Source organism: Helicoverpa armigera, chromosome 8 (genome assembly GCF_030705265.1).
Source record: "Helicoverpa armigera isolate CAAS_96S chromosome 8, ASM3070526v1, whole genome shotgun sequence".
Lineage (NCBI taxonomy): Eukaryota > Metazoa > Arthropoda > Insecta > Lepidoptera > Noctuidae > Helicoverpa > Helicoverpa armigera.
This window is the reverse complement of record NC_087127.1, coordinates 4,651,411-4,676,944: the sequence shown is the minus strand read 5'-3', so window position 1 is coordinate 4,676,944 and position 25,534 is coordinate 4,651,411. Positions and strand designations below refer to the sequence as shown.

Here is a 25,534-nt window from a genome sequence, read left to right as displayed (position 1 = left end):
AAAGTGTAGCTTAATGCGTTCCCGTGACTTTTACTGTTAATTTATCGCTGTTTGCTTAGGATGTAATAAACAAGATGAGATTGGGAATAGAAATGTCGGTTAAAAAATATTTTATAAAACGTGGGATATTGCGATTCTGTCTCGACGTTGATTTAGGACATCAAGATTTATGTAACCAACACCATTTAGTTTTGTAAGCAAAGGAAACATAAATAAAGTTGTATTAATGGTGACTTATCTTCCTCTCTCACATTACTTAATAAATGTTACGGCCTTATTAAGTAATAGTGATATACCATTTAAAAAGTCTATTGTTGACCATCTAAATAATAATATTAACTTCCATTGAGCACGCAAGGAAGCTACCATAACGTATAACGTTATGAGAAAATTATAATAAATTGACGTTTTTGAATGAAAAGAAGCGACTGCGTAGGCGACAGAGATTTTGTTAAAGAATGATATACAGATATTCTAGTGTAATGATAACATGATATTTATAAAGAGATTATAGACCACATACGTTGAATAAGGAACGACAATATATGGACAGATCCGGGTCATATTTTTTAAATTTCGGACTTGATGTCAAGGTGGGAGTTCCGTGGGTTAAATATATTAGATCAGAATGTTGATCCATAATACGTTGTATTTGTCTATAACAATAGAAACTTGTTCTAATCGGGTTTTGGAATCAGATAAAGGTGTAAAAATATCTATATTGTCTAAGTAAGTTTTGGTGTTTGATTTATCTTTAGTTGCTCTGATTTTGTGTCTTTTTATATCAAAAAGAGATTTTTTTATAGATTAGGATAATATATCATTAATTAAAAAAGAAAGCAGAAGTTCTCACACAGATAACAACAAATATCCAAATCGACATCCAAACTCGATTCTCATAATCATAAAGTCAAACAGAGTATCGAAAATATTTATCAAAAAAATTATAGTTAAATGTTGAAATTTGCAGGAAGTGATCGGTATTTACGATGGCGACCAATGAACGGTGGTTTCCGGCGCCGAAGTGAGGCTCTATAATGAGAGGAAATGCTCCGTTAGAGTACAGCCTTGTGTGGCCTGTTGTGGCCTGTAGTGGTCACCAGTGGTCAGCTGTACTGTGCACATGTCAACTGATTATACAAATACTTGGCATGTTAAAATGGGTATTGATATGGTTGACATGGAATGGTTCTTAGTGAGGGCAGATACCCAAGTTTGATTTCGATTTTAATATTTGAAATTAATCTATGTTTAAATTCTTTATTTATTTACTTACTCAAAGTTTTTTATTTAATAAATAAATGTAGGTACACTTACTCCTATTTACGTAAATCTTTAAATATGATTTTATCTTTAACTGCTTGTCGGAGAAAACATATACCTACTAGATATAAATAAATGTATACTCATAGTAGCTTAGTTGTTTAGCTACGAGATGTGTTCTAATAGTCCTGAAGTTTTGAGACAAATTATAAGTAGCCACCGGTACCATAAGTAAATAAAACAAAATAAAAATCAACTACAAACAATTGAGTAACAGCCAGGTTAACCAATAACAGTAGAACAAGGTGCAATTAACCTTTGGTTCAGAATAACTGATGGTAATGCACCGTGTAACACTACATTGTTACCGGTTAAGCGTTTGACTTGACACCTTAGAGGCGGTGTGTGGTCCAAGTGATGAACGACAGCGAGGAGCAAATTGACAAAGAAATATTTTTTTTATTCTAATACTTTGTCAAGAGTAAAATAAAGATTGTTTTTCAAAAAAAACTGTAGGTAGGTATATCATTGTTATACCTATTTCCACTGTTTTGTAGCTTTTTCTTTTTTAATATTATGTTGTTGGTAAAGTTAGAAATCGCTTTCAGTTCACGCAGGTATTTAGTATACTTGTGTTCAGATTTCTATATGTATTATATTGCGGACTATTACTGGTCATGTGTAGCGAAGAACATTTGAAGTCTGAGCCGCTTTAAGGCTAAGGTAAGTCTTGCGTATATTTAACAGCTTAAAATTCATTGACGGCACAAGTTAAGGGCCGCTAAACTTAAACAGCGTTACTATCCGAACATTAGTTCAACAATTTATAGGTTTATGTAAACTATAAGTAAGTAGGCTTGGAGCGCGTGTTTTACGGCAGCGGGTAGGGTCAGCAGCGTCGTCAAACAAGGTACCGTTGGCAGCACCTGACACGAATGACGGCTCGGCACCAAACAGACTAAGTGATCGGTACCGTTCGCAAATATGTGCTCGGTACCGCGTCATTATCGCGTGCGGTACTTTTTTATTGCTCAGATGCGGTATTTAGAGGCGGTTAATAACGAAGCTTGAAGTTATGATGATGAAAAACTATATTTTGTTATGGAACTGCTTGGAGGGGTAATATACTGTGATTAATTCTCAAATCTATAGTCAGTTCATATTTGAAACCTAAGATTTGTTGTTATGCAGCGAGTAAAATAAAAGCCCGCTGCATAAAGTCTGTTTGCTGCGAATATGATAGATTGATACATGCACCACATCTACTCCAATCTACTCTTAGTCTTGGACTTTTTAATACCTTCCTTTCTTACCTTTCAATAATCTTCGATTTATGATATCTTACACCCGTCTAAAAGATTGCCTCAATAATCATGTTTTCCTAGTACCAGCGCGTACATTGAAGACGTTTAGCGTTGTACAAACAGACGGCACCACAATGACTGTTGACTGAGCACCAGTCAAGAGTCTGTGTGCGGTGAACCGCGCTTCGAGGAAATCAAGTGGCTTAAGAGAATAACTAACTGTGTTTGGACTATTGGACTTTGGTCGTGTTTGTGTGATAACGAGGGTTTATGAAAGAAGATATCATATTTTTCAATGTGCATACTTGTATTTATAAGGTGGCGTATTCAGTTGAATGAGTTATTACTTAGGATATTGGTTGTTGTTACATTTTGGTTATTGAAGAAAAACTAATAAGTTAATGATACTTATCATTATATATAAGTTGAATGATCTTCGGATACAGCGGGGAATAAGCATATTTTTTTGAGAAAGGAAACTTAAATTTTGTAAGGTTAAGCAGCACTTGGGAAAAATGATCTATAGATGGGTTATGGCGTGTACCAATCCGACAAACTATAATTTTTAGGACAACCGTTTTCTTACGTTGGTGATTAAGTAAAACAAATCTATAAATACATAGTCTGAAGTTCCTCAATTAAGCTTGTGTCTCAGATTTAATTAATTTTACCTGTACCACAAATATTGTGCTATGAACGATTATATTTGTTTATCAGCAATGCTTTAATTCTGACGTCAAGTAATTATGTGCTTACGTCCTTCTGGTAATAACAACATCCTACAAACCTGATATTTGATCATAGATTACGTGTATGTACGTAACTTCACATATTTAGTTTATTTTGTAGGATTGAGAGCAAATATTTTTTTACATATAATATTGTTACATATGTCGTGGTGGCCTAGTGGGCAAAGAACCAACCTCTCGAGTATGAGGGCGCGGGTTCGAATCCAGGTCAGGCAAGTACCAATGCAACTTTTCTAAGTTTGTATGTACTTTCTAAGTATATCTTAGACACCAATGGCTGATAAAAAGGTGAAGGAAAACATCTTGAGGAAACCTGGACTATAGTCTGAAATCACCAACCCGCATTGAGCAAGCGTGGTGATTAATGCTCAATCCTTCTCCTTGTGAGAGGAGGCCTGTGCCCAGCAGTGGGACGATAAAAAAAAAGGCTGCAACAACTCAACAACATTGTTACATACTTACTCCTTACAGCAGAATGGTATTTCAAAATCTACTCATTTTTACATTTTAAAGACTGATTGATGATATAGTATGACTTTTTAACCTTTAATGCTATATTTTGATCTGTGATTAAAGATTGTTATTAAAATTATTCCATAAAAATACATTTATCTAAATATTATTTTTTAATGGAGTGTAATATCCAAAATAGAGTGATAAATTAACTCGATTCGAGTTCAAATTACGCTGAGATTGGAAAGTAAAAACATATGTAGCAGTCCATTAATAATAAATATGTTAAAAAGTAACCCGATCGAATTTGCAAAATTTCTCAATCAAGCTAAAAAAATAGAGATGGGCCTTTCTATCGATTTTTTATCGAGAACATGTTAATTTGTATCAAATATAAAACAAAATTGAAATGTTTTTAATAAACTGCGTCTTAAAGAAGTTATTATGTAGCAATATGTTAAATTTATTGCCTGCGCTATCTGTGGATGGTTTCATCAATATCGTTTTAATCAACTGCTATCAATCAATCAATCACATGAGCCTATGAATTCGCACCTCACTGCCAAACATAGGCACATAAATTAAAGAATGTTACATCAAACTTTACGACTATACATTGATTTAATTTTTATGATTTTCTGCCTGAGGGGTCACCTACATTCGGATGTAGTCTAAACAAAGCATTTCACAATAATAAAGCTTTCTACTACATTACAATAATTACTTCTGCACCTTGGAGTATAAGTAAGATATAAATGTTTAGGATAAGATTTATAGGCTTTTTAAGATTCCGTAGGTACTAGAACATAATAAATAGAAAATATTTTTTTGGTTCTTCGTTTGCACCCTAGAGGCTCCGAAACTACTGAACCGATTTTTAAAATCTTGCCACTGTAGGAAAGCTACACATATTTTATCTCGATATGGTTAGTAGTTCTCACTGGACGCGAGTGAAACCACGGGAAAACGGTTAGTATAGATTTTAAAATATTCAAAAATAAAAAATACAAAATTGACGTATTATTTCCTGAAATTTCCAGTAAATATTGCCACCTTCTTAAAAATTTCAAGTGCGCACCACTTCATCAATAACCCTAAAACGCTCACGCATCACTAGAGCAATATTGCCTAATCAGTACCCATCCATTGCCTACACGCCGAGCTATCCCATCTCACCTGTTGTTTGCCCAGCCGAGGGCGGTCCGGTGTACAAACAGTACTGTTTGTGTTTGCCAATCACCCACCTGCGTCGGTAGTGCCGGGTTGACTGAGTGACGACCTTGTGGAACGGTTCCAATAGAGAGAGATATTGGTGATGTTTTTGGTTAAATACCTTGTACTTAGAGAGCACTTTTGTGAACTACAGGGAAATATGACCATTGAGCGCATTTAAGACGCATGGAGAGCACGGAAAACGCACGAGAAACTACATAAACTACTAAAAGTAGTAACAATAGGTTGCTGCTAGGGAAGTATAGAAAGACCGTAATTAGTAGTAAAGATCATTGAAGAGAAGATAGAAGAAGATTATTTTTTCGATTATTTTTTGTACAAATAAATGGTTGAGTAACTGTGTTTGTTCGAAAGCTTAAATCCTACACCAACGCTGCCATAATTTCAGTTCTATGACAATTTTCGTACAATATCAACCAAAATGAACTAGCTAAATTATTATTACGCACTAGTATTTGTGATAGCCAATCAACCACCTGCGCAGACGCAGGTAGCGGCCTTGTAAGGCAAGCGGCATAACGTTGCACGAATGCTTTTGTTTGTGTACAACAAGCCTAACTTTGTAAGTTTGTACATTGCAATGGTAAGTTATGGTACAATGCAGGTATGGAGTGGAGGTGGTACGTGGTACAAACAAGGTAACATTTTAATTATTTTTGTTTGATTTGTGTTGATTAAAAGTTATAAGGGTTAGGCCCTTAAGGCCAATAAGTGATCTACCTTTGATGGAAGAGTATTTTGCATTTGCAAGAATTATAAATTCAATAATTTATTAAGTCGAAGTTTGTGAGTTGGTATTTTATTATGTGGTTGTTGTTTTAATACAAGTAAATGTAACCCTACCTGGGAATGTTTAATTTGGATACAATGAGAGATTAACAAAACCAATCTTAAAATGATAACGATTATCGTCCAATAGCGCACGTGCAGAAATTACAACAACACAATAATTACAAAACTGGACCACTGGACTATCATAAATTACTTCATTCAAAAGCTACCATTGTTTCAAAACATTTGCTTTGAACAAACATTATACCTCTTTTAACCGCTCCGAAAACAAAGCAAGGAGGTATGTGGGTACCTAAGATGGCATCCAAAGCGTGGGGTACACAAACGAATGTTACATACTTACACAAACATTGACAGATACGTCACCTGCTTAGCGCTAAACTGTTCGTCGTTAAGATTCCGAGGAACCGCTCTATAGTGATGTGCTTAGTCGATTAGTTCAATTTATCGATAAGATTACAGAACTTATATTACTTTTTTGATTGGGAAATTGATTCTTCTTTCAGATTGAATTGGATATTTTGGTATATTTTTTTGGGTTATTATTTATTTTCAATTAATGAAACTGTTCATTGACCATAGCTTCGGCTGGCAATGCAAACTATGTATATGTTAACTATAGGTTACTGTTTCATTGTTTAGTTACATGTGATTTGGTTAATATCTTGCCAACTGAAATTATTCTTCACACAGAAGCATGCATAAATATGTGAAAGTATCATAACATGTGAACAGATTACGAAACTTTACAAAAAATAAATTCTAAACACAAACTTTTGAATTTTTGACACTTGAAGCTCGTCGACAATATTAGAGTCACGTCCCACCACTAGCCCTTTAATAAGGAGTGCCCTTGACGTGTGGTCAAACGTTTGTGGCCAAAGGAAAACATTTGCCTACAGGTTGGAGGGCCAACCTCTCAACCGGACGAGAGAGCACCTGTGTGGTAGCTTGTTAAGGGTTACGCTTCAATTTCGAGTATAAACCGGACTTTGAACGGGAATGCGTTTTCGGAGTGAGTACTTTTTGGAGTATTTCGAAATATGTTTTGAAGAAATGGAGTTTATTTGATTAAGTTTCTTATTGGTGGTATGACAAGAAAACACTACTAAAAATATAAAATTAGGTTGTAATAAGTTGATTTAAAAACAAAAGTAATATCATTGCACACAACTGCAAACATCTATCTACAACTCAAGCGCATCACTATAAAAAAAAAACTTTTAAACACAACAAAAAGTTTGAATAGCGAGTTAAAATTCCAGTCAGGCCTCAGTTTTCTAAAGGCGGGGTCGTTGTGAATCTGCAATTAACCCGTATTTGCATTCGAACCAGCGACCTGGACTACACGCCGTATTCCGACAACTGCTGGTCATACCGTTGGGTATAAACCCATTGACACACTCGAAGATATCACGATAAAGCGTTGAAGCACCTCCTTTGTTCATTCATTTTGCGCCGCAGTGTGCAAACAGCCTTAGCAATGTTTAAAATTCGAACGTTTTCGAGATCCGTCGGTACTTCTTATTCTTTTTTCTTTTTTTCTTAAGGATTAAGAATGTTTTGGATGCACATTGAATCCTAATATGGTGTTATAACGTACAGTGGAGAAAAAAGGCTTTTTTGCGCCACTGTACCGACAATGCCGCCGCCTAGCGGACGTGACAAATGTGATGCGGTAAGCGTAAGGCTTCTGAACGGCCATATATTGTCCGCTACGTAGAAATTGACGGGTTAAGTTTACTTTCTTTTCAACATTTTAAACTAGCTATCTTAGTCAGCAAAAACTAGTGTAGAGTATTCTAAAATGTAAAAAAAGATTTTCTAATCAATATTATTAATTTAAAGCGGCCTAGATCTTTCTACTACCGAATTCGTAGTAACCTAAAAAGCTACTGCTAAATTACCCAGATATTGCAAAGCCATCAAATCTATCCGAACACAAGTATAAAAATAATCGAACACTGTTTTTATCTCCGGCATTAAATTCTTTGTTTTCATTTTCCTTATTGGTTTATCTGAGGGCACGGCAGTGCCCCAGCCAAGACTCGAGCAAAGCGGGCACGGCCGTACCATCTTTTCTCGAAGCGTTTCGCGGCTTTTTCAGCCCCCTGTATCTTCCATGTGAACAAAGCTAGGAGTTTAGGTTTTCGATGACCAAGAGTAAGTATTAGAACAAGCTCAGTCCCAAAATTACAAGAAATTTGAATAAATAGTTTACGAGTTATGAGCGATCAAAGTTACACCATTTTGTCACTGACTCACTCACTGACCGATCATCAAAAGTCTAAGGTACTTCTAGCAAACTTAGAACCTTCAAATTTGGCACCAAGATAGGTTATTAGCTACATATAAAGGGAAAATTATAAAAACCTTAAAACTTAATAAAAAAATAGGAAACAAATTTATATTTGCGGTTTTTCAAGAACATTGTGTATGAATTTTGACTGCATTGATAACTTTGTTATTTATTTATGTACAAAATGTTACTATTTGTTTTATTGTTACGTAGTGTGGTATATTGTTATTATGTATTAAATATACATACATATGAATAAAAAAGCTAGGTTAAAATAAAATGAATAATGATAAAATCTTTCATATTAATGCAGTGCGATAAATACTGCATGCTCGCTCGATAGATGGCGTTGTCCTGGTCTAAATCGCGCTACGGTTTTTAGTTAAAAAAAAACAATTTCATGTGATAGCGCCATCTACCTCTGAAATAAATCTCTTTTATTCTAAAAGATATTCGATTAAAAAATTCGACAATTTCGAAATTGTTTAATTTATTTAAAAAAATGTTGTTTACGTGCTAGTTTAGGTCTACATATTTAGTTTGTTATATATTTAGTTAGTTGCATGTAAGTTAATTTAATTTGTTATATACTTAGAGAAGAAGGAGACCTACAAAAAATAAATTAGATCCCACCAAAAACATTAAATGTAAAAAAAGCCAATCCTCTACGCAATTCCTCCACCGTAAAAAGTTTTGAGATCGCATAGAAGCCAAGTCCTGTTCAACTTTATTTGTAATAATAAATCAATATTTTGTGACTATATCAATAGTTTTGTTCACATTACAATAATATTGTCTTGGCCATGAGCACAAGTTAATAGTCGCTCCCTGAAATAATGTGTAAATACCATTGAATTTATACATTCTATATGGACATGATTTTACGATTGGACTGATTGGAATTTGAGATCACCATGGACCAAACATGCGCCATAGTAAATGTGCAGTTCATGATTTTGGATGATACTGACTGTCGGTCATTTAGTAACAATTGAAAAAACTAAAAGTATTTAATTCTCTGATATTAAACTTCATGATTGACTTTCACCTCTCCAAGATATGTAATGTGAACAAAACTATTTAAAGTCACAAAATATTGATTTATTATTACAAATAAAGTTGAACAGGACTTGGCTTCTATGCGATCTCAAAACTTTTTACGGTGGAGGAATTGCGTAGAGGATTGGCTTTTTTTACATTTAATGTTTTTGGTGGGATTCAATTTTAGAACAATAGAAAATAATTAGATCCAGCTTTCTTTCAGCCAGTAATAAAAAAAGTAAACGAAACTTTTTGTAGCCACGATTAAAATTTAAAAAGAGAACCGAACAGAAATCGAGAATCGCGTAAACAGTTTTTTATAGCAAATGAACTTTTGAACTTCGAACGACCTGCGTGAGTAAAACTGTGAGAACATCAGAAGGTCAAAGAGGTAATAATAAATTATAGATGGTCATACTCTTTGGTACTTAAACGTTGCCTACTGCTTATTAACTGAGATGAGCATTCAAAAACCCATATCTACGCAGATTAGAGTTGTTTAAACAAACAAATGTTTAACATTTACATGGAAACGCTCAAATCTTTAAAACATTAAACTAAATGATATATCGATTTGCATAAATATATGAGGTAAGGTTACAGGGGTCATTCGTATGAACGTAATGTTTTTTTTTATCTTTTATGCAGTAACAAAAAATACAAATTCCTTTAACATTTTTGAAGGTTATTTATTTTTAGTGGTTAACCTAACTGAAATATTTTATGCTGATGAACAATTACCTTCATAATTATTGAATAAAAATAAATTACTTATGTTTAAGTATGAAGATTTACAGTAACATAAAATTCAATAACGTTGAGCTTCTTTAATTAATTTCTGCATTAACTGCAGTCAACTCGTTTGCGTTGGCTTGACGTTTCGCGTTAAAATGTCAGAGGTGGCCAACCTTTGACCGGCTGTGAATCAACAGGCGTCGAACCCGCGTCTCACGACCCGTGTGACCTTGAACTTGACCTTGACTGATGACGATTTTGTGTAAATATTAAAGTTTTAAAGTGTTGGGGAAATTGAGGATTCGTATGGTTGTTTGTTAGATTAAGGTAAGTGGTGTGTCATTTTAAGTTAGTTCTGTTTGCTTGGCATTTACTTATAGAATTGAAAAATATCAATAAGTGAAAAAGAGAATTACTGTTGTAACGTAATTAACCTTCAAGCCTAAAGTCGGATTCACAATGCAGTAAAATTTTGCATTACCGCCACGGTACCATAATAAGCTTGAGAAAAACCGTAAGTTGCTTATGACACGAAACAAAGCAATCGACAGTTCTATTGGCAGACAAATCAAGCAAAATTTATAGCTTTAAAATATCCATGATATTGTGACTTCAACCTTTTGCGTCGTTTAGAAGAAAAACAGCAATTTTCCAACAAGTTTTTTTATATTTCCAACGTGCTAAATATTTTCCAATAATACATCAAAAATTAACTGTACTTACACTATTGTAAGCAATCCTGTATTGACAATTACGTTTCTGTACATTGTGTATGAATGTTCCGTTACGCGATTACGTAGAAATGTCAGAGGCGCTCAACCTTTGGCCCGAATGAATCAGCGCTCATCTCACGACCCCTGCCCTCGAACTTCAACTTGACCTTGGATATTTTTACGTTTACAGCGATTTACATACGTAAGTGTTGCTTTTAGTTTGTGCGTTATATTGTCTGTTGATTTTTTATTATTATATATAGCTTATTTTGAAAATATCTTTTGTGTTCTTATGATCCTTGCAGACAGTGTAGCTATAGACATTAGTAACCGCAGTATCATTGCTTAGTAGCAAAATTTTTGTAGGTATATTTTCTATAAGTTCATCTTAAGCTAAAAAAAAATTTGAAATGGTGTGTTAGAAAGATCACAACCGATGACAAATTATATTTTGACGAGAAGCCAAATAGTTGGACCGACTGATTTTATATATATTTAATATTTAGATTTCCCAACAGTAAAACCGTTAAGGAAATAATAAATGACGACAAGATGACGAGACAATGATGTAATTTTATATTCAATTCACATTGACATTGCAAGTGCATCGACTAATTTATATAAACGAGAATGCGTCAGAGATGCATTTGTAGTTCTTCCAACGACCTTTTGCCCTCAAAGTGACCTCGACCTTGAATAACGAGCTATTATGTTTGTTTAGATAATTGTCTGTGGGGTTTTATACAAATTACTATCATTTTGTTGATAATACCCATATTTTATTGTGACATTTTGACGAAGGTATTTTATGGGGTTAGGTACTTATATAAAATAAATTTTGGGCTTTGTAAAATAACAAAGTATGATCATCTGCCTAGCCTTTTCCCAATTATGTTAGGGTTGGTTTTCAGCGTGAACGGAGGTAGCTGAGTACCAGTGTTTTACAAGGAGCGACTGCTTATTTGACTTCCTCAACCCAGTTACCCGGGCAACCCAATACCACTTGGTAAGACTGGTTGTGAGACTTACTGGCTTTTGCTAATCGGAAGATAAACATGCTCAATACAAGACCTAACATTAATTTAATGTTTTAAATAAATAAGGTTTAAAATAAATGATGCACTTTATTTAAAAGTAAGTTCGAAGATAACACGCGGTAACACTTCTTTTTAATTAAAGTCATGTTTAATTTTATCGTTCGCTAATACTCGTAAAAACGTGTTGTGTGTAATGTTATAAGGCGATTATCACACTGCCCCGCATGATGCAGCGTAGTGCGTGGATGCGTTTTTTTCCGTTGTATGGAAATATCTCCGTTTGTATGGAAAACACGCATAGTCCAACACACTGAAAATGCATCCACGCGCGTTCATGCGGATCACGCACATACATGTGGAGAAACACGCACCCCCGCGCGTAGGTGCGGGGCGAGACGCAAGGTATGGCACACTGAATCCCGCAGTGACGCGCGTGATTTTGAATGGGCGTGACGTGTATATTTGAAAATGGAACTCGATGAGAGCCGCTGTGCGTGAATTTACAAAACGCACCTACGCGCGTGAGTGCGTGAAAAACCCGCGCGATGATGCAGATCTGCACTCCCGCAAGAACGCGCGTAGGTGCGTCGACACGCAAGATGCAGCGTGATGCGGGGCAGTGTGAAGATCACCTTAATCTTTTATTACGAAGGCTTGCAACACTCACATACTTAGAAGTGACAAAACAGTGTTACTATCTACAAATTGGAAACAGTAGCTAATTGAGGGCTTATTATTTTTCATATAGTTAATTTTGACGGGTTAGGTAATATGTATATTTTTTGGAAATATGGAATTTAATATGCGGGAAAAGTGTATTGATGTGATGATGTAGTTGAATAGAAGAAATAATGTATCTTATCCTGTCTAAAATACGAAACATAAAAGTCAAAATACATCACGGCAAAAATTTCGACATTTGAAAAAGACCTTATGCAGAAGTTGATAGCATTTATGTGTTGATTAATTTACTACAATATAGCTAAATTAGTTGTAAATTAAAGTACAAAGGAGGCGTCCTTTACTTGATTGAAACATCAACGTGTTCAATGAAATAAAGTTTATTCATAAATTATTATTAAACCTAGCCGTTTTCCGACGGTTTTTCCAGTGTCCCATGGAAACTATTGCCCGTACCGGGATAAAATATATCCTATGTTACTTGGGAAGAGTGTAGCTTTCTAACAGTGAAATAATTTTTCGAATCGGTTTAGTAGTTTCAGAGCATTTAGGGTACAAACATACAGACATAAAAATATTTCCTTTTTATTATATTAAGTATAGAGGTAAATTAGGGTTAAAATTATTGAACACTTAGTTTTTGCTTAATGGCTTTTTATAATTTTAATTTGTTATTAAAGTCATGATAAGTTGATACGGACATTTTAGGTTTTATTGCTTAGTTACCTGCCTTCGTAACATTTAAGTATATTTATAGTATTTCGATTCCTATTTAAAAGGTGACTTTCGTGATGTACTTATTAAATTTTATTATCAGTGCTTCATTAATCGAAGAGTATTAACTACAAAATTATTATCTGGTATTTCACAACTATATTACTAATATTTGAGGAATTCTAGAGTTTTAAAGCTTAATTTGGAAATGATGTGAATTCTTGATAGATTAGCGCGTTCAAGCAAACATACAGACTCTTCAGCTTTATAAGACATCACTACATAGTATAAAACCAAGTCGCTTTTTCTGTCCCTATGCTCCTTTTTATTAAAACTAAACTACGCAACCGATTTTCATGCGTTTTTAGAGTGATTGAAGAGGAAGTTTTATATGTATAATAACATAGTGGGAAAATACTGTTATTCCGTGCGAAGCCGGGGCGGGCTAGTATTAAGTATACCAGTAACCAGCTTCAAAAGTTCCCAAGTACAATTGTACGTAAGTTGTACACCTACAAACAGCGTGACTCATTTCCAAAAATTCGTTTTACGATTCAATCGAAGTTCACAATAGATACGTTCCATTGTTCAACTCATGCGCACTTATCCCAAACTATGACCGTTTCGCCCGTATTGTCGCGATTTCCTGCCCATTTTGAAAAAAATACACTACCCAGGTAAGGTCAGGTACCATTTTTTTGAAACAGGTACCTACATGATTCTTGGAAATTTTGCGAAAAAAGTTGGTAATTTTAGAGTAGTTTATGTCAAAAATGTAAGGTTTGAAATTGTCCTTGTTTTGGGGTAGTTTTGAGGGGTCGAAATGTTAAGGGTGCAATGTGGGAATGTGAAGTAAATTATGCGTGCAACAAATAGTGTGGTACAACGGTAGTTTGAAAGTCTTTGAGATTTTCGAGAGATGTTTTAATAAATATTGTTGAGAGCATCCCTCTTGATGTTGCATGAATGGTGGTGTTTAATATTATGGTGGTATATAATGGTGGTATTTGCTTGTTCTTTATTGATGTACCTATGTAGTGCCTTTTGTTTTATTTTAAATTATTTTGGATGCTATTGTGTTACTAATAGGTTTAATTAGGTTTGTAAAATTTGTTATTTTTAAGATAATCTTCAGCTGGCTTTTGCAATATTTATTTAAATTATTATCTCCCTAATATGGGATCACTACCCTTAAACTCCCTCTGTCAATAATCTATTGATCCATCACTTCACTTTGACAACGAGGAATGTCAATTTACATGTAAGTCAGATGAAAAGCTTTTGAATTCGTAACATTATTGAAAGTTATGGCTACAGTTTTAAATCAATGGTGAAGAAATGGTTAAACTAAAGCAATACTACGTATTGAGGATAAATGAATACTTTAAGTAGGCATTACAGTTGACCAAATTCATTTTAAACATTTCCTTCTCGCAAAATCTAAAATCCGTAAATTTTAAGGTAACAGCGCGGTGGGTCCAAAAGTCCGAACAGGAAATCGAAATCCCGCAAACAATTGACCCTATTGTTTAGCAAACTCTTGAACTAATCTCCTGGTCCTTTGTACCTGTACCTTTCTTTGTCCCTAATTGGTCTGGTCGAAAGGACCAAAGGCCTCTTTGTACCCTTCGCTGGATAAGGGTTGACCATAGGGATTTCGTTTCGCGTTTACCTGTTTACCATTAAATTCGAAAGTATGGGATTATTCTGCTTTTGTGTACTTTTTATGGGTGCGTTTAAAAAGCGGAGTATTCTGTGCACACGTGAAGGATTATATTCAAAGAAAGCAGAGTAAAGTTGTATTGTTTAAGTAATTTGCGCTTTTTAGTATCATTGTTAATTCTTTCCTTTCCTTCTTACTTTTTTCTTTTACATATTTGCCAAGATGCGCCGCTAATCATCTACTTCGAATAATTAATTTTCAAAATAATATTATGTCATTTTTGATTTCACTAATAAATAAATAATTAGCCGAATAATAATTATTTATTATACAGCGGAATAATAATAATTGTGTAACATCATTAATTTTTATCAGCATTGTCAGTTTGTCAGTCACTCTGTCACTTTCCGTCGGCATGACATCGCGTACAAAAGACATCAACGAGCCGACATATTTAGAGCTGTATATTTATTGAATCAGGCGACAACTTATTTTATACTCAATAACACACTTATTAACGAACAAATAATAATTGATTCTTGACACAACGCAATATACTAATAACATTCCACAGTTATTTTATTTGTAATTAGCTATAATTTATTCGCAATTAAAATTATAGCTCGATAAGCTTTTTGTTGTAAGCTTTTAAGAAATTATTAGTTTATTAATTTAGACGTTCCTATTTATAGTTCTGACATTTACAAAACTTACATCAAATAAATTCTCATCGTTAACTTCGATCTATCGTTAGTATATAAAACATAAGTATATCCTAATAACTTAATTCCTATGTAGTAATGATGGATTTACGGAGATGGAACGAAAGAGGTCTGAAAATTAAATTCTTCGTTACAATTTTACTATTGTTTTTAAGTTTGGTAATTGTAAAATTTTTCTAAGGCGTTTATTAGTTTATACTGAATAGAGAACAAGTATAAAAAATATACTGGTACAAAGAAATAACTTACGGTCATCCAATTCCTCCTCATAGTCTGAGAAACACCTGTCTTCCTTCAGCGCCTGATTGTCAGGCTGTTGATAAAACCTCTCCGATTTTATGTACATTTTCAGGTACATTACTAATCACAGCAAACACACATAAAGATGAAGGTATTAAAATAATAGTATTTATTGTTATTGTCACTGTTAAATAACACCCACTTAGTTTTCCAAGTCAAATGTAAGTAATAAACAAAATCACTTATCAACACTGCAGTTCATAATTAAATTCAGTTAAAACAATAAAATAAACAAACACGTTAACACACCAAGTTATCGAATATGGAATGTCAAAATTATAATCACTGACCAATGACATCACACCTTACTGACAGTCAACACTGAATAAAAGTCAACACTAAAAAGTCCAGTTAAATTAGATGACCGAAGTCATCTGACATCACTGTAGTAGTTTTTAAACTTGATTTTATTAGGGTAGTCGGGATATTGCGGTGCGTTTGAACTAGGCACGGTACGCGCGTCCGTGGCGAGGTGCGCGCGAACACTGGCGACCCGAGTCACCCGACGGATCGGACCTTTGACAAAAAAACACACAGGTAGTCGCCGCGGCCCCAGGAGGCTCTATAGCGACGTATAGCTAGAGTGTAGCTGGTGTATAGTATTCACGTGGTGTTTTGAGCCTTTTAATTGATGTGGGAGTTTTATAGGCTTTGGAGTGAATTGTCGCCTTTTTATGCTTTTGTTAGGTGTCATGGAACGTGTAGTTTTTTTGTTTGGTTAGCTTGAAAAATGAGTTTTTGATGCAATGGATTGAATGCTGTAGGTATTTGTTTTATTTATTTTTCTGTTTATCTATATGATTTTCTAAGAAACGATTTGGGTTTTTTTCCTTTATTTAACGTTAAAAAACAAACGTGTACAATATTAAGTTAAAAAAGCATTGAAAAACCACATGGGTTTAAGATAATGATTTTTAAAAAAGCATATAGAACAATTTTATGACAGATCACTAGACACTTTAATCCTTAATTCACTGAAATAAACCCATGTTTAACAAGTCCAATGATTATGCGATTCGCGACATTACTCGAACTATACACGACTATAACCGAATGCATTAACATGTCCATATAAATCATTGAAATGAGACGTTTAAGCTTAACTAAAACCGTCCAGTTTTTGTATGGAAAACACATTTGATGATATACGACGAACGTTCCTTTAGACGCAGAATTAAGTCGTTAGTACATTAGTGTGGTTTCCGCCTAATGTTTGTAAAACCAGAACATTTTGTTAAATATTTGGAACGCAAGCGGTTTTTGTGTAAACGCAGTGAAAGACTTGCGTAATGTCGTCACATTAGCTCTTAAGTGATGCTGGTGGACTTTTGATACTGTGGGTAACAGTTACGGGTATACAGTCTAATCTATGAGGTCTAGATTACTTTGGCACCGTATTATTGTGCAACCAAAAAATATATCCGTAACGTTTATTTCGGATTAACGAAAAATTGTATCTAAGAATATACATGTACTGAATATACATGAATATATAGGTACATTACATATTTAAACTATATACTAATGATGATTTTTTAGACTGCTTCCCAAAAAAAGGAGGTTCTCAATTTGACACATATTTTTATTTAAATAGTTCAGCCACTTTTAAACACATTGTTTTTTTTTTCTAGGTTTTATGCAGCTGTATATGGCTAAAAAAATACTTGCCTCGGTAAGGTACTAATTTACTGTTTTTTTGCTATCAGAAACCAATAATGTTCCACAGTCAGTTAGGCCTCTAGGCATACACCCGATACTATACCACAGTTAAACTTAGAACAATATTAACAAGTTTACATAACGGAAATTGTGCAACAACTTTCAAATAGATTCGATATTATCTACCCACTCTCATCAACACATCAAACATTAAACTTTTAAATTAATTAATAAATACTATGTCAACATATATTATTGTCAATAAAATAAATAAAACATAACGACGGTGATTTTGTCACACCAATTATGTTGACGTAATTATACATTTATATTTTTTAACATCGAGAACAAAATGAGTGGAGATATCATAACGCAAAGCCTCCTAAGAAAGTACAATAATAAGTAGAACAGTTCAGGGGGCAAGGCATACTATCTCCGCTCTTATACGCCTGCTTTAGAACTCGCTCATTTTGAAATGCCAAATGTTGTTGACAGATGTCACTAAGAAAGCAAACGACTCGTTATTTCACTCGTAACATATCGTTTTGGTCAAGCCCACCAAACGTATTTGACCTACAAGAAGGCGCCTGACCTACCTGCATTCTGGTATCTCCGCTGATATTTCCTTACTCCGTGTTTGAAAAGACATCATAATTATGTCATAATTTTAATTTTATTACAATAAAGTGGTGAGGTCGCGAAATAAATCTGTATATAATTGCGTTGTTAATATGTCTGTTTGAGAATGTTTTGTTTTTGTGTTATGTCCTCTGATTATATCAATGAAAGATATACCTACCTGTGTGTTTATGTCTTAAGGATATTGTAACCGTAAGTGCGAAAGTAAATGTCCGGCTATGTCCGTTTATCTGGCTTAAACACCAAAACTGCTGAACTGATTCAAATGAAATTTTATACACAGATACTCTAGTCTGAGAAAGGATTTTATGCTACTTATTATTTGGTGCAAGAAGTAGTTAATTTCTAAACATGTTATTGGGGGAAACTATGAAAATACTTTTCTCAAATTCTTAGTATATTAATTTATCGAGTTTCCGAAAAATCGTTTTGTAAATAATTACGGAATACATCATCTTAATGAAATGTAGGTATAAGTTATATGATATTATGTTAGAATAAAACAGTTGTATAATGCTTTTGTTTATATTCAATCTTTGTATACCACAAAAGTCATAAAATCAATTTAATCTCGACGGGACGTTTTCATCTATCATTATCATATTCACACTAAAATCGGTAATGTTATTGTCACCGCTCATCGTTAATCAATTCAGAATTAATAATCTATTATTATTAATTTATTTTATATTATTAATAACCCATTATTGTCCGAACAAAGTTAAATGATCATCAACTATTATTTATTTCGTAAATCATTGTAAAACATAATAAGGTCGATATTCTGTTAAATTATTCGTTCATAAATTATGCATAGATTCGAAGTTCTAGCTACCGTGTTACCGCCATTATAGATTTATAAAAGATAACATATTGAGCTTACGTTAAGGTATCGATCGGTGAACGATATCCGCATCATGTAACGGGCTTCGATTGGTACATCCAGTTTACCTATTATTCAAATTCCTTGGAACTATAAACCACTGGCATTTTATTATGGAATTCATCTGAAAGTATTGCTTTTTAAATCCGCTTTAGCAACTCAAAAAAGTAATAATTATGGTGGTTATTTTAGCAAATTAATTCTTATTTTTGCACAATCACAATAGAATTTCTCTTTCACGGCGTTTTATGAGAAATTAGTTTAATAAGTAGTTATAAATATTAAAATCCGTTTTAAAAAATGCCTATTATTTAGAAACAATTAATTTTATTGTCGAATTATAATAATTATGTTAAAATTACTTAATAACAGATTTATATTTATCACGTTTTATAATAACTTTGCTAGCTTACCTTTTGAATACTACACAGCACGTCTATCTATTTCTATACTTGTGTCTCTGAGTGACTCAAATATTATTTTATGATCCTTGTCGTGGCGTATACTCAATATGTTAAAGGCTCTATATCGACCGTTTATGGTAAAATCACAATAGTTCGACGCGTGGGCGCACATTCTACAACTTCAACGAAACTTTAAGATTATACGGATTTTTACCAAATCAGGACAATAATGTCATGGTATTTCCTATTATTAACGAACATTAATAGAAAATGTGACCTATACATAAATTTAAGTTTTTAGTGAATAATTGCTTTAGTTATGCGGACTTGGAATAGTTTTGCTGTCGTGAAGGTTGGGGGTCAGTTGGGCATAAGTATAAAGGTTAGGAATTTGTATTGTTAACTGCACTGTATATGTGTACTTAATAAATATAATTTAATGTAAGCCTTTGTAGATATTCACTTTTTTGGTGCATAAATTCAATATAGGTACCTGCCTAGTACATATTTAATATCTCGATGCACACTAAGTTGTAGCATTCATTACAAACTTTTTTAGTTTATAAATGCTATATTTTTGTTGTATTTTTAAATAGTAATAAAAAAAAATAATGACATATGTGTTCCCATTAAGGAGATTCGTTTAAATCTCTCTTCATAGTTACGCGATACTTTATTTCTGAGAAAATGTGTTTGATACAATGAGATAATGTTTTTGTAGTTTTCATGGAATTATAAGTTTATTCCGAATGCTTTAAAATAAACTACAATATTGTCAACGTCACTCAATGTTATTTATGTTGACTGACCAGACGTTTTTCTTTAAAATATTATCAATTCTTCCTTATTTCATACGGTGCAAAGCCGAGGCAGTTTCAAAATATGTAATTAAAACTACAAAAAACAAAAATTCATTCAACAGAATTTTATTGCATAACAAAATAATTCTGCCTAGATACGTTTTCTATCAACAATCTTCTTCTGCCCATTTACATTAAAATTAATAATTATCCTACCTAATAGAAGGCAAGACCACATTTTCTAACACTTACACGACAATGGTGTAGCGAGAGGCAGGCGCTCGAGAGGTCGAGGGATCAACTCCTAACCCTCGGACTTGTGGCGAAACCGTGCTTTGGGGATAGGCTTGTGTTACTGCATATTTTACATCATTACTGTTGTTTGTCTGTCATTACAAAGTTAAACATATTAAGGAGAATTTGCCTGGCTGTGTGTTAGGTACTCTTTCATGCTAAAACCGCTGAACTGATTGAGGAAAAATTTGGCTCAATATTCGTGGTGTTTCCATGTGGTCATTCGCTTCTTTTTATCTAGGTAATGGAAGTTTTCTCGGAAAGTGGGTAAATCGTGCACAGATGATATTAATAAATTGATAGGTGTAGTAGTTAATTTTAAGTACCTCTATAAAAGAGCTAAATGTAAGTATTATATGCATGTTGTAAAAGCTATCCGACGAAGCTCGCCTAATTATAGCAAAATATTTCATAATTATGCGTTTTAATGGAATCTGAACAAAATAAATTGTATGTTACGTAAATACAAAATCTAGATCTTAAATCTATAAATAAAATATATTAAGATAATGTTTACGCAATGCTATTTTATGCAAGTCTTCAAAATTAATGAAAAAAAGTTTACACTCCAATGAATTGACAAATATAACTCTGAAGATATTTTGTTTACAACCCAGATTCAAAGACAGCAAGCATTTTTTAGAAAACCTAGCATTAGATTAGTTTTGAAAAGACTACGCCTATTAATACGCCTTTTATATTTATGTACAATCAGTTATAAAAAAATGTGAATAACTTAAAATACTTTGAAATACTTTATCTAATGCTCTAGATGATGATATTTGTCTAATTCGACACAGTTTATATTCTTAAGCTCTCTTTACATATATTATATAAGTAAAACCGCATTATTTCGTGGATTCCACGTTAATTGACCCGCCCAACGTCCACATTCTGATACTCGTCAGTTTATTTATGAGCTGTCAGAATTGTATGGTGGGGCTCTGAGAACAGCGATATCTTAACTTGTATAAGTATTTAAGCCACGTGAAATTGAAACATCTATGTAAAGTTTAAAGATTTTATGGTTGAATTTGTCTGTACTGTAAGTGGTAGATTCGTAGAAAAATAATTGTTAATTGTTTTAAATGCCAAAACAATATATCTATTTTATTTAGTTAGATTGTGATAAGTTTTGTGTGATAAGTTTTGTGTGTTTTGTGAATTTGTTTTAATATTTTCAAAGAATTTGGATACCTAGATGAGCAAAGCAAAGTCCCTTCAGATATTTGACTCAAAGCTAGGGATATTAAGTATAGTTAATATACCTAAAACCTGTATATAAAAACTTATTTGACTCCGCTTATTCCATGGCCCACCTTGTGACAAGCAAATGGACTGGATTTGGACGTTTCTGTCAATTTTCGCGGAGGCGTCGGATTATAGAAAGTATTTTAGATAGCCGAAGTCCAATACTTAGTGATGATACAATGGAATGTGAACTAAGAGCTATTGTTTATGTGTTGGTCGAGTTTATTCACTTTTTAAACTTATATCAACTAGTATTTTTGTAATACAGTGCGGAAAAGTAATAGAAAAAAATCAAGTAATATTTTTAAACCAAGTTTAAAATATTTGACGAACTTTTTGCTATTTATGATCTTAAAATTAATAGTAATGAAAAAAAAATATGATAGTAAAACTTATTTTATTAGTCTAGGGTTTTGTGCTCAATATTTTTGAACAGCAAAGAAAAATAGACACATTTTCTATGTAAAATATCTATGTTGTTTGTCTTTGTGATACCGATATACGACCGAATTATACTATAATCCTTATTTATTATATCAATTCCATTTCACTAGTATGGTTGTTCAATCAATTTGGATGTAAATCTCGATTTGTTTTCCAAAAAGGTATCTTTGGGTGATAGATGAAAAAGGTGTTAAAAAAGATGGATTTAATAAACTTGCTTTTATGTTTACAAAGATATATGAGACCATTTAAAATGTAAAATAATAAATATTTGGGTATTTTTAGGAATTTTACATTGTTTAAACTTATGGTATGGCGTCTATAAAATTTTATTATATTGACTAATGGCATGAATTCCGGGACATATTTTAGAAATCACTTAAAAATAGAGTATTTAATGCAAGATCCAGTTGTAATAAAATTTTATGTGATGCAGTCCGTTTTAGTTCAATATTTTGAGGCATTTAACGTAAATCTAATTCTCACTCACACACCGAGGCGACTATTCCGCTTAAAATATTGCCGATTAAATTCATCTCAGTTTATAAATCAGTTCCCCGTATAAGGCTCAGAACCAGCTACTAATATATAACCGATAACCGCAATTGTCTTAAGTGTAAAATACTTCAAGATTATCATCAGCTAGGCAATCATTTATTTACTTTACGCTGTGTCTGTCAAACAATCTATTTATTCCCTCTAACGCCTATACATTCGCCATTATCAATTTTAAAGACAATATTATAAAGTGTAAAATAACCATTATGTTCTGAGATTATCATTTGACAATTTTATGGTGGAGTTGTGGGTATAAACAATATGGAACAGACAACGAAAGTTGCTTGTGACTTAAGATTTACGTAAAAAGTGTCTCTGTGACGAATGTGCGCAGGAGCAGAATGCTGTATGTGCCTCGTGTCGCGTCGGTGTCGCGATTATCTCGGATTTAGAAGGAGTTATTATTGCCGGGAGATTATTTTTAGCTTGTGTTTTGACGTATCTAGCTTTCTTAATGTAATTAATAGTATTACATCAAGCACCTATCCTATTACAGTTTGTTTTATTTGTTGCGGTCACGTAAGTAACTGTTTGGATTTCGAACAGCGTGCTGTCTTTTTGTTTTTGGGAGACAATTTTAAACTACAGGCTTCCTGGTTTCTTGTGCGTAATTTTATAAGACTTTCAACTTTATATTATATCTCCTTTCGTGGCGCAGCTTCCGTATGTCTTAATAATCTATGTTACAGAATGGCTGTCACTTAGTGTTATCTACAATTGTAACATTTGTCACTAACGTTACGTAGAAAGCGCGTTACAGAAATATGAAAACGGGTTTCTATTATTACCTCTTCATAGTCTTTCCGAGACTTATTCTTCAGTATGCTTTCCAGATTGTTTTTCCTTTATTTCCTCGATCAATTTTTCTTATCCTCACCCACTTATAATTTTCTGGACACCTAATCTCTCTCGGAGTTGTCATGACATTCAAAACTCTCACTTGCTTTTCATAATGTTTACCCGGTATCCTGGGTCTAAATTGAGCAGTATTATTTCACCTAGCCTTTACAAAGGCACGTGAACTCAACATAGTCTACACATTTTACGCAACCAAACGCGTTCTAAACAGACACTGTTCTCAGCCCACACCGACAGTACTGTAGCTATTATGAAAACCAATCAACACTCATCGATTCATATGTCATTATACATTACGCGGTTCCTAATACAGACGCCGGTGTAAGCTCTAGATTAGACCATTTAACGAACTGGAACCGCCATAAGCATTTTCTAGACGGAAAAATCTACCAGAATACACGCAGTGGTCGAAGTAACGCAACAAATAAGGATAGCTTTTTTTGGTAGGCAATCGTCCCGCTGTAGATGCAGCGTGAGGGAGTGATCAACTCTTATTGACGAAAACCTACTTTGTTCTTTCTGGAGCCTTTGGTGCACCAGGGCTACTATAATTAATTGAAGTGATAAGCACACTTGCATATTTTCGATCACAGCGATCACAAAATTGACAATCAGAAGTAATAGCATGACGTACATACAAGTAGGACGAAGTTCTTGTATGTACGGTTGAAGGAAAGGCTTAGCAATGGCCTCTCCAGTAGTTTCATACTCTTTGGGCTCTATCTAAGGGCAGTGCAGCACAGCACCGAGTGGCAGCGAGCTCATTGTTTCGCCGACTTGCGCCCACATTACGTTTCTATACCCTAAACTCGATAGAATTGTTCCTTTGCACAATTCTAGTTTGGCTCCGACCGATATGGGAGAAGTAGATTTTCTATTAAATTATTGCGGGTCGGGATTATGGGGACTTTAGTTTAAATTCGTTTAAGCAGTTAGAAATGTATCGGTATTCTCAAAGCTAGCTTTAATCGCTGCATTACTTGAAAAAATTAAGCTTATAACCAAGCTTAACTATGTGAATGTATTAAAAATATTTTCATAAACATTTCACAATTTTTTCCACACAAGAAAACAATTTTAAAATCAACAACAAGACATTTCCTACAATACGCTCAAAACGCAAACTATTAAAACTTAAGGTCGCCATAATTTCCGGGTGCAGTGGAGCCCGTTCGTACCGTCTTATTGTGGGCTGCGCGCGCGCCGATTAGCATTGAGAAGGTCACAGGGTGCGTAGGCTAGGCGTGCCGAGGAATGCCGAACGCGCTTCGTGGCATTTCGGCTGCCCCAACTGGTTGTGATTTAAAACGTCTGTTTACACCCCGGTCTGATTGTCATTTGTTATAATGAGTAAGGCTGAGCCCACACTACCGGTTTGTTTGTGATTTCAGTTGGTACTTTCGTAGGTGTTGTGAACTTACCTTTAAGTACCGTTCCGATATAATCGGTCTGATATGTGCAGTCTTATCCGTCAGTATAACCTCTTATATTTCTATCACTATCACTTTACAGAGGATCTGCTATTTATGTATGTATGAGTTTTTGGGACACGTAATAATTGGGTTATGGTCCAAACTATTTCTTTTATAAATGAATCAGATTCTTGAAGACGAAAAAAAGGGTTTCCTGATACTAAAGTTTGTTTTTCCATTCCAATAAATTCGTGTTATCTCCAAAATTACCTGAAACAAGAAAAAAAAAACAGATTTAGATATAATGATTAATCTCAAAACTGGGCTTACAGTTGTAAAATCATCAATTTCTAGAATCGCAGAACGAATAACTTCCGTTCAAATAAACCATGAAATCAATTATTGTAACTAGAGATAACAAAAACCAGTCTAATTACAATACCTCACTACTTATGTAATAGACAATCTCTGCAAAGATCTACAGTGCAAAATAAATAAAAAAGTGAAATGTGATATTAACGATGAGGTATATCGTTGTACTTTTTCATTTATTTTATTTTAAAATGTACATAGGTGCATAAGGTAAAGGAAAAATAATGTTATGTAAAAATTCTTGGTAGTCAAGTAGATCTT

At 33.7% G+C, this 25,534-nt stretch overlaps 1 protein-coding gene across 3 annotated transcripts in view; it reads right to left on the bottom strand.

Annotated features, from left to right (window-relative positions):
• Positions 1-25,534, bottom strand: part of LOC110383555 (polyhomeotic-like protein 3) — a 238,038-nt gene that overhangs the window by 50,800 nt on the left and 161,704 nt on the right. Inside the window, exon 1 of one of the 3 annotated variants that reach the window (XM_049838340.2) lies at positions 15,649-16,206. The exons of the other annotated variants lie outside the window; for them this stretch is intronic. Within the exon in view, the coding sequence (XP_049694297.1) occupies positions 15,649-15,757 (109 nt within the window). The 5' untranslated portion in view covers positions 15,758-16,206. Of the gene's footprint in view, positions 1-15,648; positions 16,207-25,534 lie in introns of those variants that run through there. 3 annotated transcript variants of the gene reach the window in all.